This window comes from Ursus americanus, chromosome 13 (genome assembly GCF_024610735.1).
Source record: "Ursus americanus isolate L20-20 chromosome 13, mUrsAme1.1.p, whole genome shotgun sequence".
Lineage (NCBI taxonomy): Eukaryota > Metazoa > Chordata > Mammalia > Carnivora > Ursidae > Ursus > Ursus americanus.
The window spans coordinates 9550383-9570921 of NC_142139.1; the positions used below are offsets into that span (position 1 = coordinate 9550383).

At 39.5% G+C, this 20539-nt stretch overlaps 1 protein-coding gene across 1 annotated transcript in view; it reads left to right on the forward strand.

The window, feature by feature from the left end:
• The window catches only part of UGT8 (UDP glycosyltransferase 8), an 80085-nt gene that overhangs the window by 24537 nt on the left and 35009 nt on the right, over positions 1 to 20539 (forward strand). Inside the window, exon 2 of the mRNA XM_045799089.2 lies at positions 1101 to 1924. Coding sequence (XP_045655045.1) covers positions 1103 to 1924 — 822 coding nt within the window. The 5' untranslated portion in view covers positions 1101 to 1102. The remainder of the gene's footprint in view (positions 1 to 1100; positions 1925 to 20539) is intronic.

Here is a 20539-nt window from a genome sequence, read left to right on the forward strand (position 1 = left end):
ATAAATCTAATTTAAGTTGTTCCTTCAAGTAAAAAGATCCAGTTTGCATAGGTAGCTATTGTTTAGATCTTTTCTCTACTTGGAGGCTAACTTAGAATCTAAGTAAAAACTCTACTGGGTAGGGCAGGGGGAGTTGGCACACTATAGAGCCCCCACAGGTTGGGCACGTATTTCTGAAAAATGACAGAAGACAACACTATTGTACGTGATCTACTACCGTGAAAGGGTAGGAGAAGTGATAGGTGTCACGTGTGCAGCCGTCGTCTAACTTGCCCTTTGCACCTGAGTTACAGATAGAACACAAGGAAGTGTGGTCTGGGACATACTCGTTCATCATCACTTCTTCCATAAGCATTTACAGAGATCCAGTTAACTCTCTTGAATTTTCCTATTAAAAGTTTCTCATTTAATGCCCTGAAGTGGATAGGCAAATTGATAGAGATTATATAAATAGAGACTGCCAGGTTACATAAGGGTATTTAGGCAAAGGGGAAATTCACATTAAAGATAATTTTTCCTGTAGAAAAATGTCTTTTCTATAGAACCGTTACTTGAAAGGATTATTTTTTAAAACATAATCTTTCTTTGGTATGCTTTGGTCGTAATTAGGTATGTAACCGCTGTGATAAAATGATTTAAAAAGAGATATACATGCTAATGCACCCAGAAATACAAAATCTTGGCTCTTCTTCCTGGGATTAACGTTGATGTTCAATTAAAAGATAAACAGATGTTTCACAGATATCTCACAGCAATTATTCAAAGAGGAGAGATCTTTGGACATTCAATCTTACAGAAGTTTCAGATTTTCAAAAATCTAGTTCTCAAAAAAAATCTAGTTCTCTATTGTTGATGCAGTCGTGTGCTCTGAAATGGATACGTTTTAAATATATTTCAGTTTCTGTCAGCTTTGCTGTCAGTCTATACTTTAAAAGAATTATCTTTCAAAAATAGATAATTAGAACCAGTATTAGATACTTTTACACAGTGATCCTTAGACAAAGTATTGGATCATGAGGTACTTGGGAAAAAGTCTCTGTGATTGTTTTGAAAATAGGGATTGTACTTTGTTTTAAGTAGTTTTCTGGTTGTCATTTCAGCTATGAAGTCTTACACTCCGTATTTCATGCTCCTGTGGAGTGCTGTTGGGATAGCAAAGGCTGCCAAAATCATCATCGTGCCGCCAATTATGTTTGAAAGCCATATGTACATTTTCAAGACGCTAGCCTCCGCCTTGCACGAGAGAGGCCACCGCACGGTGTTTCTTCTCTCCGAAGGCAGAGACATCGCGCCATCTAATCGTTACAGCCTCCAGCGCTACCCAGGGATTTTTAACAGTACCACCTCGGATGCGTTCCTGCAGTCCAAAATGCGGAATATTTTCTCTGGGAGATTGACAGCAATCGAACTGTTCGACATACTGGATCACTATACCAAGAACTGTGACATGATGGTTGGCAACCGGGCCCTGATTCAGGGTCTGAAGAAGGAGAAGTTTGACCTGCTGCTGGTGGACCCTAATGACATGTGTGGATTTGTGATAGCTCATCTTTTAGGGGTTAAATATGCTGTATTTTCAACGGGCCTTTGGTATCCCGCGGAAGTGGGTGCTCCCGCCCCGTTAGCTTACGTCCCAGAGTTTAACTCACTCCTCACAGACCGCATGAACTTGCTGCAAAGAATGAAAAATACCGGCGTTTACCTCATTTCCAGATTGGGGGTCAGCTTTCTGGTTCTTCCCAAGTACGAAAGGATAATGCAGAAGTACAACCTGCTGCCGGAGAAGTCCATGTACGACTTGGTCCATGGGTCCAGTCTGTGGATGCTGTGCACAGACGTGGCTCTGGAGTTCCCGAGACCCACCCTGCCTAACGTTGTGTATGTGGGAGGAATCCTCACCAAACCGGCCGGCCCGCTACCGGAAGTAAGGTTTGCCCACCTCCTCGGTGACCTTTTCTAAATATAAAGGTCAATCGGTCAGCTTTGATTTGTGGAAGAGATGGGATTGGTTATTGTTGGCTAACAAGTGCTGCTCTAAAAAGTAGCTGAGGCCGTGGAGGCTGCTCTGCGGTCCCTGCCGTGCGGATGCGCCATTCCCCTGGAGCACGTGCCTGCTTTCGCGGAGCGTCTCTGCGATGCTGAGAGGCCGTTCGCCATATGGCCAATAGACGGGCTGGGAAATAGACTTTTGGTTAAGTAATAACTGTAGTGTGTGAGGAGAATGTAGTCAGTTAGCTTTAATGAACGGAATGGTTTTGCTTTTCCTTAACCCCGGAGCTCGCTCTGTTGTCTCCCAGAAAGCGCCATCACCGGTCTCCGCGTCTAGATCAGGTTCGCGGAAGTCAAATAAACAGAAGCCATGTGAAGAGCGGGTCTTCTTTCAGCAGTCATAACCACTAGAAAGCTTAGGTCCAACAATGAAAATGAGGTAGTAACTTCTATCAAACTCGGGAGCCAACTAATTTTTAATAAGCAACTACAACTGTATTAAAGAAATACTGCCGGTTGCGATTTCATTCAGAGATGGAATTGATTGCACTTTAGCAAAACCCTGTCTCCTAAGTCAAACCTAAATTCTTTTTCTGGTTGGGCTGTCAGCGAATCCCTTGTGTTCTTTTCTCCATCCTAGTTTGTTTTGTATTAGGTAACTCAAACTCACAGGAGCCAAACTTGTGTATCTGTTGTCGTAGGGTTTTCTTACCTCAGGCTTGCTCTCTAGGTTTAATCTCAACATCTGATGGCATTTACCTGGAAGCAGCAAGTGGTTCTATGATTTTGCTCTCTATTGAAACTATCTCTACTCTCAAAAATCTGAAGGACACACTCACAACAACTCTGCTAAATCTCTGGTCACCACATACCAAAAAAATTTGTCAGGGCCTTGTTGAAGAGCATATGCGGATGTTTGCATGTAGGTATCGGATAAGGACGATCGCTGGGCAGAATTTTCTCATGGAGAAATAATGTGACTGGAATATACAACCTGTAGACTTTTCGAATCCTTTGGAAGTACATTTAATAGATAATACCTTGATATATTTCATCTAACATGAAAAAATAGAGCTTACCCGATTTGGGGCCCACACCACCCTAGCATTTCAAACCTCTGTGGCCAGCGGAGGCTGTGAGGGCTCAGCTCTCTCTGCCATCAACTGTAAAGGATAGGAGCTAATCTCAGCTTTTCTCAGCCATTCATGAAGTTATCCAAGCCCACTTCAAATCCTTAAATATTCTCTGCCAGACTCACCGTGTGATATATTAACTCCCCTTCCTAAGGTAGCAAAAATCAGATTGAGAAGTAGCTTCTAAAAGACTTGATAAGCAAATCCGTCTTTACTCCGAGTCATTCAGAATGTGACACAGATCAGCTCTGTTCCCTCCAGGTCTTCATTTTTTCCCCACCAGAGCCCTGCCCTTCTGCCTTGCTCCTTTTGTTTCCGTTTGGGGGCTGCCTCCCTTCTTCAGTCACCGGATTGAAGAAGGAATGGATGATGAAAAGGAATGTTCTGACGAATCTTCAGTCTCTGTACGTTTGTCTTGAGTGGCAGCAACTTGAACTACATAGCATAAGTACAGGATAATATTTTACGGTTTTTTTGTTTGTTTCTGTCGTCTACCCTTCATTAAGATGCATAGCATGGGAGAATGCTTCTTTTTTTCCTATAACCCAAGCTTATCTTTTCCCCCATGGATCCTTCTGTCTCTTAGTTTCACTATTTTATTTTACTTTTAAAGCATCTTTTGAGTGATTTTGGAGCCTTAGGCAAGGTTATTACTCAAAATGTTTTCCGATTTGCATAATTTCTAGTTTGATACTGGCTTGACTTGCTTTATGGGCTTCCCTGTTCTTTGTTTCCTCTTTCGGCTTTTTGTAATGATTCTTTTGAAAATGTGCTTTTTACTTACAGTGACCACTTTGGCTGTGCCAGTGAGGTCACACACACAGATACATGCAAATATGGCACGTGCGTGCGTTTTATATGTAGACCTAGCTAAGTCTACTGTAATCAAGTCTACTGTAATCAATCTTAGGTCATAAGTGTGAAGGGCCATTTTCATTTCAGTATGCCATTTATGGAGTTTTTCACTAGGGAGTATTTTGAAGGATGAGGTGACTTACCCTTTCAGATATTTCTTACTCTGGTGAGGCTTCATATGCTTAGGAACACATGTGTTCCTACCGGGATTTCTCTGGTGGATTTGTCTGATATGATAAACTGTACCTCAGGGTTCTGCAAGTCAATGAGTTTCTCAAATGCCTGTATTATTTACAGGTCATGGTTGTGACACTAAAATAATAGGGCCTAGCAAGTGACCGTTTAGAACACATGATTCACTAATAACAGCTTAATTGTTAACTGCCTTGGTATTTTACACTGGGAATGGATTCGGTTTTCCAGATGTCTGGAAATGATTTGACAGTGGGATTTCATTTCAAAACTTGGGATGAAGGGTACAGAAAATTTCTAAAAGACACTTTTTAGTAGCTTTCATAATGTTTGAGCCCAGAGAAACTAGAGAGCCATCTAGTTCAGTCCCATTAATTTAGTTTATTTTTTTCCCCTTCAAAATACAGAGAATAGTCCATTCATTTGTCACATAGGAGAGTCAGAGAGTTCGGATGTCTCATCCAAGTCCATTAAGCTAGTTTGTGGCATAGCCAAGTAAAATGTGGATTATTTTGCTGTGATTGAGTATTTTGTCAAGATGCCTACATCTCTTGTTACTCTATCACTCGTTTACACATTTATAGTGTATACAAAACTGCAAAGACAAATATATCTCAGTTCTTTCTTTGATATCTCAAAGATTATGAGGACTTAACATGAAAGTCAAATTTTAAATCATGCATACCCTTACCTATGCTTTAGAAATTTAGTAACAGCAATCAGCCAGAATCCAAATGCTTTTGCTTACAAAGTATTGTCTTGGCATAAAGTGAAGCAGCTGTGTGCCTTAATAATGCAATCATTTTAAAATGCATGTTAGCAATGTGCCTACCTTATCATGCTATTCACTACCTGACTGCCTAGAGAGTGAGTCCTTAAAGTGTGTCAGTGAAGGAGAAGAGGTCTGGATTGGATCACATCTACTCTGTCATTGAAGGGTGGCAGAGAACACGAATACACATTTCTTTAAAAAAGAACATTTGTCTTGGCCGAGAAGGAGGTCTATAAACAGATCCCTATTTGACTAGGTCCTTTAAGTATTAAATGTGAATGAAATAATATCTAATAGACAGCCGTTGTAGCTTTTAGCAGTTTTATTGTGGGGGGACTAATAATACAACTAAAGAATAGTACATTTGCTTAGGAGTCTATTAATTTTTAGAGTTAACATAGTTCAGGTGATCATTTTTAAATGATTTCTTATTGACTGAAATGGCCTGACTCTGCCAGCCAAGCTGATCTCTCCCACTTTTCTGCTTCTCCAGCCCCGAATTATTTTTGCACTTAATAGATTGTACTTTAACTACCGGTTTTTCACATGGCTCTCTCCCTAACTAGCGTGTGGATGCCTCGAAGGGTGGATCCTCTACTTTTTCATCTTTGTACCCTGAGTATCTGGAAAATGGTAGGAATTCAATGAATGTTTAAGATTAAATGAACTGCATCGAATAGAAATAATTGCCCCCCAAAAAAAAAAAAAAAGGTTTCAGCTAGTACAACAATGTTAATATTATGGCCATTATCTGCTTTTTTCAAATTTATGTACACATACCATCCCAGCCACTAAGCGAACAAACATTCCAGGCTAAGTTATTTTAATGACTTGGAATTGCTACATAATGTTATTGATATTGACAAAAGATCATCATACATTACTCAGTCGGTGAACTAAATGGTCTCTACTGTCTTCCAAATATGCAAATGACCAGGGTTAGGAGTATAAATCAGTCCACCTGTTGCTGTCTTGAGACACGTTTTGGGCTGATGAGGTACTCATTTGGTGTACCTCAGAGGTGCTTTATTGCCGGGCTAGGAGTATAAAGGGCATCTTCATTTCACCAGTTGTAGAGACATTTTTAATTTAGGGAAACAGTCCTGGGGATAGATACAGATAAGAGATAAACAGAGATAAGAAAGAGCATGAGACCAAGGACAGGGTCATGAAATACTCACTGTTTGTCTTTTTGTTATTGCCAGAACTCCTTCACAGAGAAAGGTTTTAGGGAAAATGAGACATTGGGCAACAGATTCATTAGATTAACTGCTTGTGAGCTGAGCAGGTTATGAGGACAATAACACTGAGGAGCAAAACAATGGCTTTTTATATTCAGTTTTTATTGATTTGCCTGGAAGCCATTACTTACTATTACATATGGTAATGGAAAGTGGACTTCCCCAACAATGAATGAAGTGTCTAGGCTGAGAAATGGGACCAGAGTCGCTGGGGCTAACAGACTTGATCCAGGATTATAGCAGATGTGGAAAATTAAGGCCCTTTTAATACCGTGTAACATATAAATTATATTATCATGAAATAAAAAGCTAGAGATGGGATTATAATCATTGTACCATATTGATTAAAATGTCCACTTTTAAATAAGTGTCATTTAATCAAAATATATATCCTTCATAGCTGGTTTCTTATTTTGAATGCCATCACTCACAAAGAACTTTGTAAAATGTCTTCATCTGTGTAGTATTACTGTGCTGTTGGTAGCTATGTGGGGATCAGAAAATTGATAACTCTCATGTTTGGGAGAGACAGATGATTTCATTCCAATTACTAATTCTGAGCTTAAATATTCACTACAACGTGGAAGCTGGGCAGAAATGATAGATTTGCTATGGGAAGTCATTAATGTAAAACGTTGTTGCAGATATTTCTTGCAAAAGTTTTACAGGTTGATCATATATTTTGTCTTTATTTTGTGGTGAGAAACCACCTTGCTAAATGAATCTGTCCAGGAAGTAAATCAGGCAGTTTGAATCATAAATAACTTCCTGTTCACCTCACTGATATGATAATTTTCTGAGCAGCCCTGGAGTTTTAAATAGCTTATCAGTTGCTTCTGTAAGCATTATGGGTTTACAGAGATGCCATGATATGATAGGAGACCCAAATATAATTGGAGCTGCAGAGTCTGGTATGATTTTTAAACACCTTCCTCTCTCTGCTGTTACGTATTTAAGCTTTAGGATGCCCTACAGAATTGTTCGTTTAGGTATTAATTCAAACACTGGCCGTGTCCAGGGAAATATTGTTAACTGATCATCTTTACAAATTATAATTTTCATAATTAAATTCCTGTTGGCACTGGTTTTTTGGTATGATAATTCATCGCAAATGCTCTCATTCTAAACCAAACAAGTTCTGTTTTTGAAATTAAAATCTCTACTGTCAATTCAATTTGCCAGACCAACTCCTGAGTGTAGATTTTGAAGGAGAGGATGGAGTGAACTGGAGCTTCTGAAGAGTCAGTGTCACTGGAGACAAACTACCTAATTCATAGTTTTGTTTATGGAATTTTTAAATACCAACTTTCCAGGAGCTTGTGGCAGAAGTAGCAAAGTGGAAAAACATCGGCTTTTTCAGCCAAATGGTCTTGACTTTTAATCTTGGCCTTAATAGGACTCTTGGATAAGGGTGTCAGCCTCATTACAGTGCAGATGGCGGGACTTCCCTCAGAGTGGTTGATAGAGGAGAGCCATGGCAGTAGCTGGTGGTGGTAGTTGTTGCTTTTATTGTTGTTTTAGTTAACTCTTGTCATTTAAGGTGAGCTCTAATTACTGAATCACTATCCCTTGCTATTTTCCACAGGGCAAATAGAATGGTTTCGGGGTGAAGGAGGGATGTGGAGAAAGTCTCTAATGCTTCCCCTCTACTTATTTTAGGGTTGGCACTTGGTCCTTCTACTTCTGTCTTGGGGATGTTTATTTCTCTTTCCTTCATCCTCTCTCTCATCCTCTTTCCCACAGAAATGGAAGAGGACAAGTGAGATGTGTGGGCATTAGCCCATCTGACTTGTAAGAAGTTAGCAGAAGCAGACAAGTATCTTTCTCAAGGGTGAGAGAATTACGGGAGTAGCTTCATGGTACTTGGGAATGCTGGCTTCTTTAGGCTCAGTGATTCTGTCTGTGGTATTTCAGTCCTTTACTTGGAGGAGGTGGGACTCTAACCCCTGTTCTGCCGGCTCTGCCCCTGTCCATTTTCCTACTTCCGGTGCTTTCCATTCCTAAAGTAGCTTAGGGCAAAGAAATGACTGCCTGCCTTCTACAGAGACTCTCCTCACGTTTTCCTCCACACTCAGACTCTGTAAACTACATTGTTAGATTAGATAACCTAGAAACCTAAAAAAATAAGATAAAATAAATTTAAGGTTTTCTTCTAAGATCTAGAATGCAGACTCAGCAACCAACCCCAATCTTTATCCTGACTTCTATGTCTCTATATCTTGCCCCCCTGGTATTTACTCTCCTCAGTATTGTTTAGATCAGTATGCTGCGACTATTCTTGTTAAAACATGGGTTGTAGGGCCGGCTAGTGGTCTGGGATGGGCATACTAACTTGTGACAAGTTCCCAGGTGTTGCCGATGCTGCCAGTCTGAGGATCAACTGTACTTTGCAGACAAGCTGTGTGATCTCTAGATTTTAATTATATTATGTAATATATTTTGCATGAGAATCTTTTTTCCCCCTAATCATTATAGGTTTTCTCTCTTCTAGACAGTTATTTTCAGTATAAATTGTGTGTGTGTGTGTGTGTGTGTGTGTTCGTGTATTTCAATAACTAGAAAAGCCCTGGATTCTGTTGTGCATTTGGAGAGCTTATTATCTTACACTTCTGTGTTGTGAAATTAAGATGATGTTGTTGCTTTTAAGATACAGTCCTAAATAGGGGCACCTGGGTGGCACAGCGGTTAAGCGTCTGCCTTCGGCTCAGGGCGTGATCCCAGCGTTATGGGATCAAGCCCCACGTTAGGCTCTTCCGCTATGAGCCTGCTTCTTCCTCTCCCACTCCCCCTGCTTGTGTTCCCTCTCTCGCTGGCTGTCTCTATCTCTGTCGAATAAATAAATAAAATCTTTAAAAAAAAAAAAAAGATACAGTCCTAAATAGAATGTCCCTGTGCAGCCATGTTCATAATAGGTAGGGTTTTCAGAACTAATACCCTCAACTCTTTTCCCTATTTTCATTCATCTCCATTATTTTTTTTACAACATTCTAAAAATATTCTGTCTCAGGTTAATATACAGAATTTGAACAAAGCAGGCTGTGGTTTTGTTTTGTTTTGTTTTATTTTACCTTACCTTACCTTATCTTATCTTATCTTATCTTATCTTATCTTATCTTATCATCTTATTTTTTAATTAGGCTCCACACCCAGTGTGGAGCCCAGCCTGGGGCTTGAACTCAAAACCCTGAGATCAGGATCTGAGCTGAGATCAACAGTCAGACGCTCAACTGACTGAGCCACCCAGGTGCCCCAAGCAGACTATGATTTTAAAGTCATTTTATGTAAATGCCTGTTTTCTAAAATTCTAAGAAGTTATATGCTGAGATGATATTTTTTCTTACCTACGATCTTATATCCAAAATTTAGTAGTGAGGAGAATGCCATATACTCTACATAGCATTCTATAGATGCTCACTACCCGTTGTTGACAAACTATAAATACAAAATATGAGATACGATTTATTTTTTAGTGGCCATTCTTTGTGTCAGCTTGCTTACTCAGGAAAAATTTTTATGCTGTGAGAACCACTTTACCTTTTTACTTTGAAGGCATCTCTCATAAATTTGCAAATCCTAAACATGTACTTAAGCAAGATACTGGTCCCTGTCTGATACGCCCAGAGTCGACCTGGGGCAGGGAGTTGCTTTGTAATGTGTATTTTTGTAGCAAGAAAACAGGATAAACAGCCAAAGAGAAATAGGCACTGAAGTCATGGCACAGTTTTTCAGGGGCTTCTTAATCCAGAACGTGCTCTAATTCCATCTGAAATCAGAGTGGCACAGAAAACTCCTCCTTGCGTAGTGCCAGTGAAAGGTCATTTCACAGAGCAGAGGGGAGAGGGCTGCAGGGTCCTCACAATGCCTGCTCTCCCTCCATTGCTTGTTCTCAGCAATGGGAACTGGGCGCCAAAATAAAAATGACAACGCTGTGCAGACCAGAACCCTGGGTATCTGTGCAAGAACACCTGTTTTTTTTTTTTTTTAAAGATTTTATTTATTTATTCGACAGAGATAGAGACAGCCAGCGAGAGAGGGAACACAAGCAGGGGGAGTGGGAGAGGAAGAAGCAGGCTCACAGCAGAGGAGCCTGATGTGGGGCTCGATCCCACAACGCCAGGATCATGCCCTGAGCCAAAGGCAGATGCCTAACCGCTGTGCCACCCAGGCGCCCCAAGAACACCTGTTTTTTAAACCTTGGACACAAAGCAGTGATAGCCCAAGAGGCCCTCTGTGCAGTCAGACGCCATCGTGCTACCCAGTGCAGCGCAGAATGGGATACACGTACCTCCACCATTTTCTTTTGGTTTTCTGTCAAGATATATTTTTGTAAAGCAGCATTTATTGCTACTTTTAGTAGAAGGTGCAAGAATTCTGATTCTATCAATATAAATATAATTAGTCTGTTAACAGAGCGTGCGTTACCGTAAGTGCTGTAAGAGATGAGGGTGCTGTGAGGGAAGAGAGGGAGAGAGAGAAAAAGAAAGGAGGGCACAGAGAGAGGCATGTCTTCCTTTTTCCTAAAAACTTTACTTCAGAGAAGAGTGCCTATTAAAATGGGTATTTACATATAATTAGATTATTTCATTTGGTGGCTTTTTGACAGGGTAGCTTTTCAGGACAATTATGGTTTTCAGATAAGAGGGGAAACTTTATGCCCTGTGGAGGATATTATTTGTTTCCCCTTGATTTTCTTATGCTTTTTTTTTTCTAAATATATGATATAGTAAAAATAAACTTACCAAGGTAAGCTGACTTGATTCTTTGACTGTAATAACTATTTAATAAATGTCATTTGAATTGTTTTATACTTAAGAGTTAGAGTTCTTTTAATAGCAACGGAAAATATTTAATTTGCATAGACCTTTAAGAAAATCTAAATCATTTTTAGTTTCTAAAAAACTGAAAATCTTTCAGAAAGAGTAATGGAGGAAGCAAAACTCTTTGGGAGCAGGGGATCCCAGCTCATTTTCTTTTTTTCCGAGAGAGCGGACTTGTGTAAGGGAGCCTGAGTTGCGGAGGGAAAAGGAGAGAAAGAATCTCAAGCAGATGCCCCACTGAGCACAGAGCCTGGCACAGGGTTCATCAGGGGGCTTGAACATACCCTGAGATCATGACCTGAGCAGAAATCAAGAGTCGGATTCTTAACCGACTGAGTCGACACAAGCTCATCTTTTATGTCCCACCCACTAACATACCTAGTGCCACAGCACTCTGCATGTATAGGCCTATATATATATATATATATATATATATATATATATATATATATAATTAATGTAATTTCTAGTTGTAAAAGTCAGTGTATTTGCCCAGTGTATTTATTTTGCAAAAATAGGATAAAATTGTTTTTATCCTATAGATTCCCAGAGCTTTTATCAGTGAAAAACAGCTCAAGTGGCTGGATAAATATTACTAAAACTTTGAAGCTAATGAAATTAACCTGACTACCATTTTCAGGCCATCATGAGGCGCGAAGCCAGCTTTGACATTGTCTTTTTCACTGCAGAGTCCTTGTAGAACTTTTTCATGGGTGGGGCAGTGAGAAGCTTTTGCATACCACAAAGGGATGGCCATTCATAAAAGGGATAGATAGCTATTTTGTTATGCACTCAGTGCATGTTTATTGAAAGCCTAATATGTACCAGGCACTGGGCTGGTGATATTAAGTGCAAGCCCTAGTTTCTCTGTTGTGTCAGTTAGACTGTAAGTAATTAATAAAGATGTAAATAAATAAGTAAGATCCATAATTTCAGCACTATGTGTTATGGAGGAAACCCACCAGGGTGCGTGATAGAGAAGGAGTATTTTCAGGAGATAAAGTAGGGCCTTATGAGAAGTTGGAGCCAGCCGTGGGAGGAGAACATTCCTGTCAATGAACACAGCATCCTAAGGTACACTTTGAAGACCTGAGAGAGTTCAGTGAGGCTGAAGAGCTGAAGGCAAATGACTAGGGCAGGGTGACTCAGGGACATGTTGACCACTGAGCAGAGATCATGTCACAGAAGGTCTTATACGCTCTAAGGGATTTGGGTTTTATTCAGTGAGTTTAAATATGATTGGATTTGCTTTTGGAAAGAATTTCTCTGGTTGCTTCATGGAGAAATATTGTTAGAAGGGGCTAGAGAAGAAAGGAGGACCAGCTGAGTGAAAGTTGCTTTCTCTCAGGAAAGAGGTGGGCTGGTGAAAGAAGGGGTGATTCTAAGTGTGTTTGGGAGGTAGAATTAACTGGATTGGAGTTTGATGAGGGAATTCTAAGAAAACAGCAGGTTTCCTGCTTGAGTAACCAGCAGAAGACATTCCTTAATGGGAAAGACTGAGGGATGAGTGGGTTGTTGAGAGAAAAGGCACCGTTCAGTTTGGGCATATTGAATTTGAGAAACTGGGGATCTATGAGTACAAATGTCAAATTGTCCTTTGCAGATATGATCATAGACCTGATAGAAAAGGTCAGGGCTGGGTATTCAGATTGGGGGTTATCTTCCAAGAGACTGAACTAAAGCACTGGGAATAAATGAACTTACAGAGAGGTGTGGATAGAAAGGAGGGTTTTGGTTCGAGCCACCCACACTCAACCATGTAGAGGCTGTGTAAAGGAAGACAAGTCTTTAAGAGCTCTGGGAAGTCATGACCTAAGAAGTGAAGAATATCCAGGAAAAAGTGGTGATTTAGAATCTAAGAAATGAGTGTTTCAAGAAGGGACAGTCCACCAGTTATACTGCTGAATTAGGTTTTCCATGAGTTAGTTGGGGACATGTACAGGTGGTCCTTTGTCACTGGATAATTTTGGTTATTTGCCGAGTAGAAAAATAGCAACAAAACACTAAATTTAGGCTCTCCTTTAACATCCTCTTACATCTGCTGGTTCAGTCCTCACTAGGAACTGGGAGAATATATATATCCGAGGTCTCCAGTGAGATTCTTGGGAAGATCACTTTATCTTTCTGGGCCCCAGTTTCTTTATTACTAAATTGTGGTCAGGTCAGTGGGTGGGAATTGGATTAGTTTTTAATAAAAGTTTCGTCCACTTCAGTGATGGTGTGAAATAGAACATTTTGAGCACCATGCTTTAAAATACATACATTAAAATACAGTTTATATTTTTCAAACATTTTGATTTCTGGTACAGTTATGTTGACAGAACCAAAGTCAAGCAGACCTCTCTGTGTAGGTGTGGTCTAAGTCATAGTTAATGAACGCAGAGGCTCACAGAGAATGGGCAGGGATAGCAGTAGATAAGGATTTTTACAATTTATATGTAGTGAAACTTTGATTTTCTAGTAAATCATAAGCAATAATTAGAATTAGTATTAAGATAAGTAGTTTTTGACTTATAAAAAATTTATGATTAAAAATTCAAACCACTGTTTGGTTTTATTTTATACAACACAGAAAATGCATTTTTTTCAGAGAATATAGTTGAATTACCACTTCTTTTGAATATTTTTTTTTTGAACTGTAATCTTAAAGAGAATTTTAAGGCACATCAAGCCACATACATAATTTGGTTTCTTCTTACTTGAAAAATTCATTCAGCTTTTTATGATAGATAATCTGTGAATAGATTTTCAAAATGTGTTTCATCCGAAAGGCAAAAATTGAAATTATAGGAAAATGCTTAAAGCCTTTGCAAATTGGATTTCATTTTGGTAAAGTTCATACTTAGTTGACTATTATATAGGGTAGTTAAAAAAGGAGGGAACTCGCCCCCTGTGCTGCCAAAGCTCAGAGGCATAAAAACTCGCCTTAGTTAGAAATACGAAAGATTGAGAATTACCTATCATCCGAGGCACCTAAGACTGACCTGTTTTTAATTACTAGGCCTACCAAACAATGCATTTGTGTTTTGGGGTTTTTTTTGAGCTTAGTTATTTCAGTTAAGTCTTAGATAACTTGCTTCATAAATAGAACTTCAAATGAGATGTATTTACAGGATCTTTACCATTTAAAGGGTAGAAATAAAAAAAAAATAAAGGGTAGTAATTCATACGGACACATGTAATTTGGGTCACTTTTCTGTTATCAAGATAGAAAAAAAAAATCTCCATCGTTTTTAGCTATTTAGAAGTGTCAGGTGTTTTCAGGAAGGAAGTGAGGTAGAGAGTGGAGTTATTTATGTACTAGGTGATGCACAACTTTTTTTCAGGTGAATGCAGAAGAGTTCATTTTTGAAAAAGTATATGGGTTTCCTATAATAATGTTTGAATGGAGATAGTTTGTCTCTCTACACTTGCTTAGTAAAAAAGTTAAAGTCTTTTTGTAAATTGGGATGATTTAATGGTGCTCCATATGTAATAAGTAATAATGTGAGCTCGACCAGTAAGTGACCTAGGCTAGGCTTATTTTCTTTTAGTGCAAAGAGCTTTTGAACAGAGTTGACGAGCACTACACAGCTATTAGCTTTATTAACATGTTATGTATAATTGCTGCTTATATTGATAGCTTTCCTTCTTTCAGCTGAATAAGGCCTCAAAAGTTTTGTATCCAGTATTTGAGTACTTTTGTTTTTCTCCTTTAAAAAGTCAGTATTAGGCACTACTGGTTACTACCAGCTGAAGCCTCACACAGCTGTGTATTTAGCATTTAATCATGCTAAGAATTGCTAATTAGAACATCAAACTGGACAAAGCGTACCCAGTGGAGTTGATACAATACCATTTTTGTTTGAAAAACATAAATAAATAATCTTTACACATTACTGGTTTCATTAATAAGCATTTGTGTCGAGTATGTAAAGCAGGCAGTCTTTAACAAAATGTTTTAACCTGCTAGGAATAATTTAGCAATATCATCCTTTCATCGAGATCCACAATCTCTCTAAAATATGGCCAGCCTTAGTAAAAACTGTCAAGTTTACATGCGGCGTTTCGATTTCTCTTTCTGTTCTTCACTTTCCTCTTTCTGCTCCCTTTCAGCAACTGCCCCTTGCCCCCCAACACAGGGGAAGTTTCTACTGCTCTCCCCCCCCCCCTGCTTTGTTTTACGCCTACTCTGAACCCTGGCGCCAGGAACCCCTCGGTAGCACCTTACTCAGTCAACCTTACTGTGGCTCAGACTGCCTTATGTTTCAAAATCCCCGTCTCGTTTTCTTTTATTAAAACCACCTTGTTCCCAAATATCAGATGCAGTGAGCTGAAGCAAAGATCAGGTCTAAGAAATTTGTTTAGTGCTGCGTTAATGGCTGATAGCAATTTAGTGTATTACCTTTCTAGGAGTAGTGAATATTTTATACTGAAATCGGAGGTCTAGTGACAGTAAGACCTAAGTCAGAAGAATCAATACCAGTAGCGTAATTAGTCTGGTCAGTCAAAGGCAGAGCCAAATGGGTCCGGAGGATGAGGGGCACACTCTGGGTATCCTTCGTGGCAGTTCTTATTGCTCACTCACATGAGTGATTATGCTCTGGAGGATTCAGGCTTTTTCTGGGGAGGAGAAAATGCAGCATTTTTAGCTTTTCCAGCACTTGATCGCACAGTCGCTGTGAGTTCAGAGGTAACAGGAATGTTACCATGCCTGACGTGGTGCTCGTATAAGTCATGCTTAACCCTCTTGTAGACTGGACTTTCCCTTCTCTGGTTTGGGGATTAAATAGGCCAGACAAGTAATACTACTACATTGAGAAGCTAAGGTGTGCAGAAAATATTTGAATACATTTTGAATGTTTAAATGGTACCGATTTTGTTGAAAATATTTCCTCGTTGAGAAATACACGTTCGGGGAAGTACTGAGATCGTGATCATCTGAAATTCAACAAGGGCACGTATAGTAGTGTAGTATGTAAGCGACCCCTTGTAGACAACCTCTGCTCCGCTGACTCCTGATCAAACCCGTGTCCCTGCGTAGCACAAGCTGCCTGGGATTCAAGAGACTGGGGTGTGGGTCCCATGGCTGCCCCCTACTAGCTTTGTCATCACGAGGCCTGCCCACAAGAATTTCTCAGGTGCAGGTTTCTTATTTGTAAAAGGAGAAGATTTTTGTCTATATCAAAAATGTTCACTAAAGATCAGTTTAAATAATATTTATAGGGATCTATAAATTATAGAGCATTACATAAAAGCAGAGGATTATTGAAGCATTATGTGGGCACTGTACATTTTGAATTTCAAAAGATAAATCATTTACCTAAGATGAGCTGCATTTTTAAGAGAACATTTAGTGGTGATCTGAGTTTGGGTGCCATTTCTTCTGCTAACTCCAATTACAAACAGGCTTTTTTCTGGCAGTCTCATTTATCTGGATGACAACCAAGAGCTAAAAAAGCAAGTCAAAAAGACATTTGAGAAGCCAGAATATATGCCCAGATGTCCAGGAACTAAAGTTCGTATACTTGACTCACGGTAGATACCTTTAGGTCTTCTCCGCGCCAAGTCAATTCACTCTGCTTATGTACGTGTGAAACAGCTTGGGTATAGGTCGCCCAGTGTTCTGGCAAAGCTGGTGGCTACCCAACATGAGGCCAGGCTCCAGGACCCCTCTCCTCTTGCGCCATTTTTTTTTTAAATAAAATTAAGTTAATTCACTTTACAAAATAATTTTTTTGCTTTGCAAAGTAATTTCAGAATATTGATAAATAACAAGTACTGCTTACACGTTTAAAACATACATTTTTTAAAGTAATCTTTGCACCGATTGTGGGGCTCAAACTCACCACCCCAAGATCCAGAGTAGCGCTTTCTACCAGCTGAGCCAGTCAGGCACCCCTAGATTTATTTTTAATTCATGCTTTCAGGAGAAGTAACTTTGGAAAGCTTAGTACTTACTTTTAAATGACAAATGTATAAATGACACAAAATCACACTGTTTGAAAATGTTGTAGACCTTGGAATATTTTGACCCAAATTCCTTATTTTTTGAAATTAGGGACTAAAGTTCATCTTTTGAAAAATCTCGAGAGGCAAGAAACCAAGATGAAGAGTTGCCTGGGGGTACCCAGCTGGCTCAGTCATGTGACTCTTGATGTCTGGGTCCATGGGTTCCAGCCCCACATTGGATTGTACAGATTACAAAAAAATAAACTTGGAAAAAAAAAAAAAAAGAAACACCTTGGTTATTTTATTCCCAAGCCCATTGAAGATTAAAAGAACAAATACATTTTTGAGATAGGCATGCTGAAAACAGTGAAAAGTGACAATTTAATAACTTGACAGAAAAAGGAGACCCTACCAGAATAATTGTAGGAAGAATATAGCATAGCCATTTAGTGTTGGGGCCAGTCCGTGTTGTACACACTGAGGACATCTCTCTTTTACAATGACACAAATTATAATTGGGTCCATGTATTATATATTCTTTGTGTAATCAAGGACAGAAATGCGTAGCGCCCTTTATAAGTACTTTCACTAACAGTAGGCTTTAGCTATCATGTAAACCGAAGGACCCAGAATGATGCAGTTCACAACAGGCTTCAGATAGTTGTATTTGTACTTAAGCAATTCAGAAATACTTCATCAGGACAGGCCCAGTTTATTCATTTGCAAAACGAAGAGTTTGGGCTAAAATAACCTTTAAAGTTACAGGCCAAAATATGTAACCTCATGTATCCCTTCTGTCAGATTAATATTATGTTTTAAAACTTTGCCAGATTTCTTACAACCAGTTTTCCAATAGAATACAAACAATATAGACTTAGAAGACATGTGGTACTTGCTTTATTCACTTAAAAACATCAAAAATGCTTTTATCATTATGATCTGACCATAAAATAAGACTTAGAAATATTTAGATCATTTATTCATTTATTTAACAAATACACATTGAGCATTTTGGTAAATCCAGAGACTGCATTAGCTGCTGGTAACACAGGATTTAGCAAAGCGGTCTTGTGTCCTCAAGGAACTTAAATCTGGTGGGAAAGACAGATATTAAACTTCTAATCACATTAAATGATGTTTGGAAGTACTATGGAAATGGCAGGTGCCTGGAGAGTTTGGCATTAGAACCTAGGGACAAGGAACAGGGTCCACTAAGAGCTTTTTCCCTGAGGATACTAAGAATGTTCCAGTGTAGTTTTTCTGGATCTGTGCTATGGAAATGCTTGCTGGGCAAGACCACTGCGTTACAGCAAGATCCTTTGGGGCAGCCAGAACTAGAACTCCTTGAAAGGAATAGTAAGGAAAACCCCAGACGAGGCAAATTTTGAGGGGCAGTCACCTGTTTTTCTCTCCCCTCCCCTGCCCCTCCATCTCTCTTTTCCTGTCTTTTTTTTTTTTTTAAGATTTTATTTATTTATTCGACAGATAGAGACAGCCAGCGAGAGAGGGAACACAAGCAGGGGAGTGGGAGAGGAAGAAGCAGGCTCATAGCGGAGGAGCCTGATGTGGGGCTCGATCCCGGATCGCCGGGATCACGCCCTGAGCCGAAGGCAGACGCTTAACCGCTGTGCCACCCAGGCGACCCTCTTTTCCTGTCTTTTGTTGTCATTTCCATAATTTATTGATAGTCGCCATGTATGAGGCAGTATGCATTCTCCCATTTTAAAACTCATCTCTTTTGACAGGGAGCGAGAACCTCCTTTTGCTACCACCAAGGCCAACATTTTAGATTATTCTGATTTTTGGTTCATGCTTAATGTTCTCTACTTATTGGGAAGTTATTCCCTCCCACAAGCTGCTTGTTTGAGTAATGAATTCTCTTTTTCATTTTACAATTTCACCCGGTTTTATAGGTTGTCTGTCACCAGGGCATCCATGTTCAAGTTGAGCTGTCATTCTTAGATAGCTCTTAAACCGCAGGGGAGTTTTCTAGCTTCCATCCAGCACGCACTGAGGATTTCTAGGGCTCTCAGACCTTTTCTAATCTGAAGGGGATCTCGGCTGAGAACATTTCTTCATCCTTATAAAAGAAAATGCCCAGTCCTCTTCATACCGATATCTTTGATTCATTCATTCATTCATTCACTTATTGAGCAATATCTGTTGAGTGCCTACCATGTGCAAGGTACTCCATTAGGTGCTGCGAATGCAGAATAAAACCTCATAGTCCCTAAAACTCCAAGATCTTACATGCCATCTGTGAAGTTTTATAGCCCGCTGGGCATCTAGTGCCAGTTCCAGTTGCGGAAGAAAACCCCAAGTGGAAATGAAGGATAGCAATCTCTGGAGCCCTGCCACCCTCTTTATCAGACTCCCTTCACTCATTTCATCCATCCATCAATTCTGTCACCAAATATTTATTGAGAATTAGGTGTTGTTCTAAATGCCATGGCCAAATAGTATATTAACCATGCCCTCCATTCAAGGTACTAAAAGAGCTTGCCACCCTGAAAGCTGATGTTGGGGGCATTCTGATGTCCCTGGCTCTTTTGTTTAATAAGGACTTTCATATTCCCGTTATGCCTAGACACCCCGTTGAGGCCGAGAGTCAGAATGAGATTTTGTGTTCAGAAAGTGGTGCCGGGAGAGGCAGCCTTGCTTGTCTGTGGGTAATTTGGAATGACGAATCTGTGCCCTGTGATCTTTCCCATTTCTTTGCTTTATCTTTCTCTGTTTATGGTTCCTTGACTTTTACTTTTGGAAACCGTCTTTGTCGGAACTGACCTAAGGAGGCCTCCTGGTACCTCAACTTTAACACAAGGCAAACCTGTGGGCACAGACTTTAACACAAGGCAAACCTATGTTTTAATTGTGATTTCACTGTTACTAGTTTTAGGTTATTGGGCAAGTTACTTAATTTCTGTGAATCTCAGCTTCTTTATCCATGAAATAAGAAAAATGATTTTGTTGTAAAAAGTACACAAGGTAAATTTTAAGTACCCTGGCACATGTAGACTTAGTTTCCCTTGGTTGCCTAGTGTTGTCTCCCAGAAACGGTTGGTGAGAGGAAAAGTGGATCGCAGGTAAACATTGAACTGGAATGGAGATAATGGATGCTTTATTGGAGGCATAAAACACAAATTGTTGACTTTACTTTTGTGTGACCTCTCGTGCATTTTCCCTTTCACTATTATGATCTCCTAGGTTGATAATTTTCATGTAAAGAGATATTAGAAGAGAAGAATTTCTAAGAATTTCTCTTTGACGAAAAGCATTCCTCAGGTTCCCACTTGTGTAATATTTTTCAAGAGCAAAGTTATAGTTCTTTACTCCAGTAGATACTAGCTGCCATCCAAAATAAATAGAATATTTCTAAAAATAATGTTAAAGTAAAACAAATGAATGGGTCACATATTGCTAGATTTTTTTTTTTTTTTAACTAATCTCTAGCCCCCGGGTGGGGCTCAAGCTCATAACTCTGAGATCAAAAGTCTCATGCTCCACGGACTGAGCCAGCCAGGAATGCCTGCATTGCTGGATTTTATTCAATTCCAAGATCTATCTTAGAAAATTTCATCAAAAGGATAGTCCCACCTTAAAAGTGAAGGC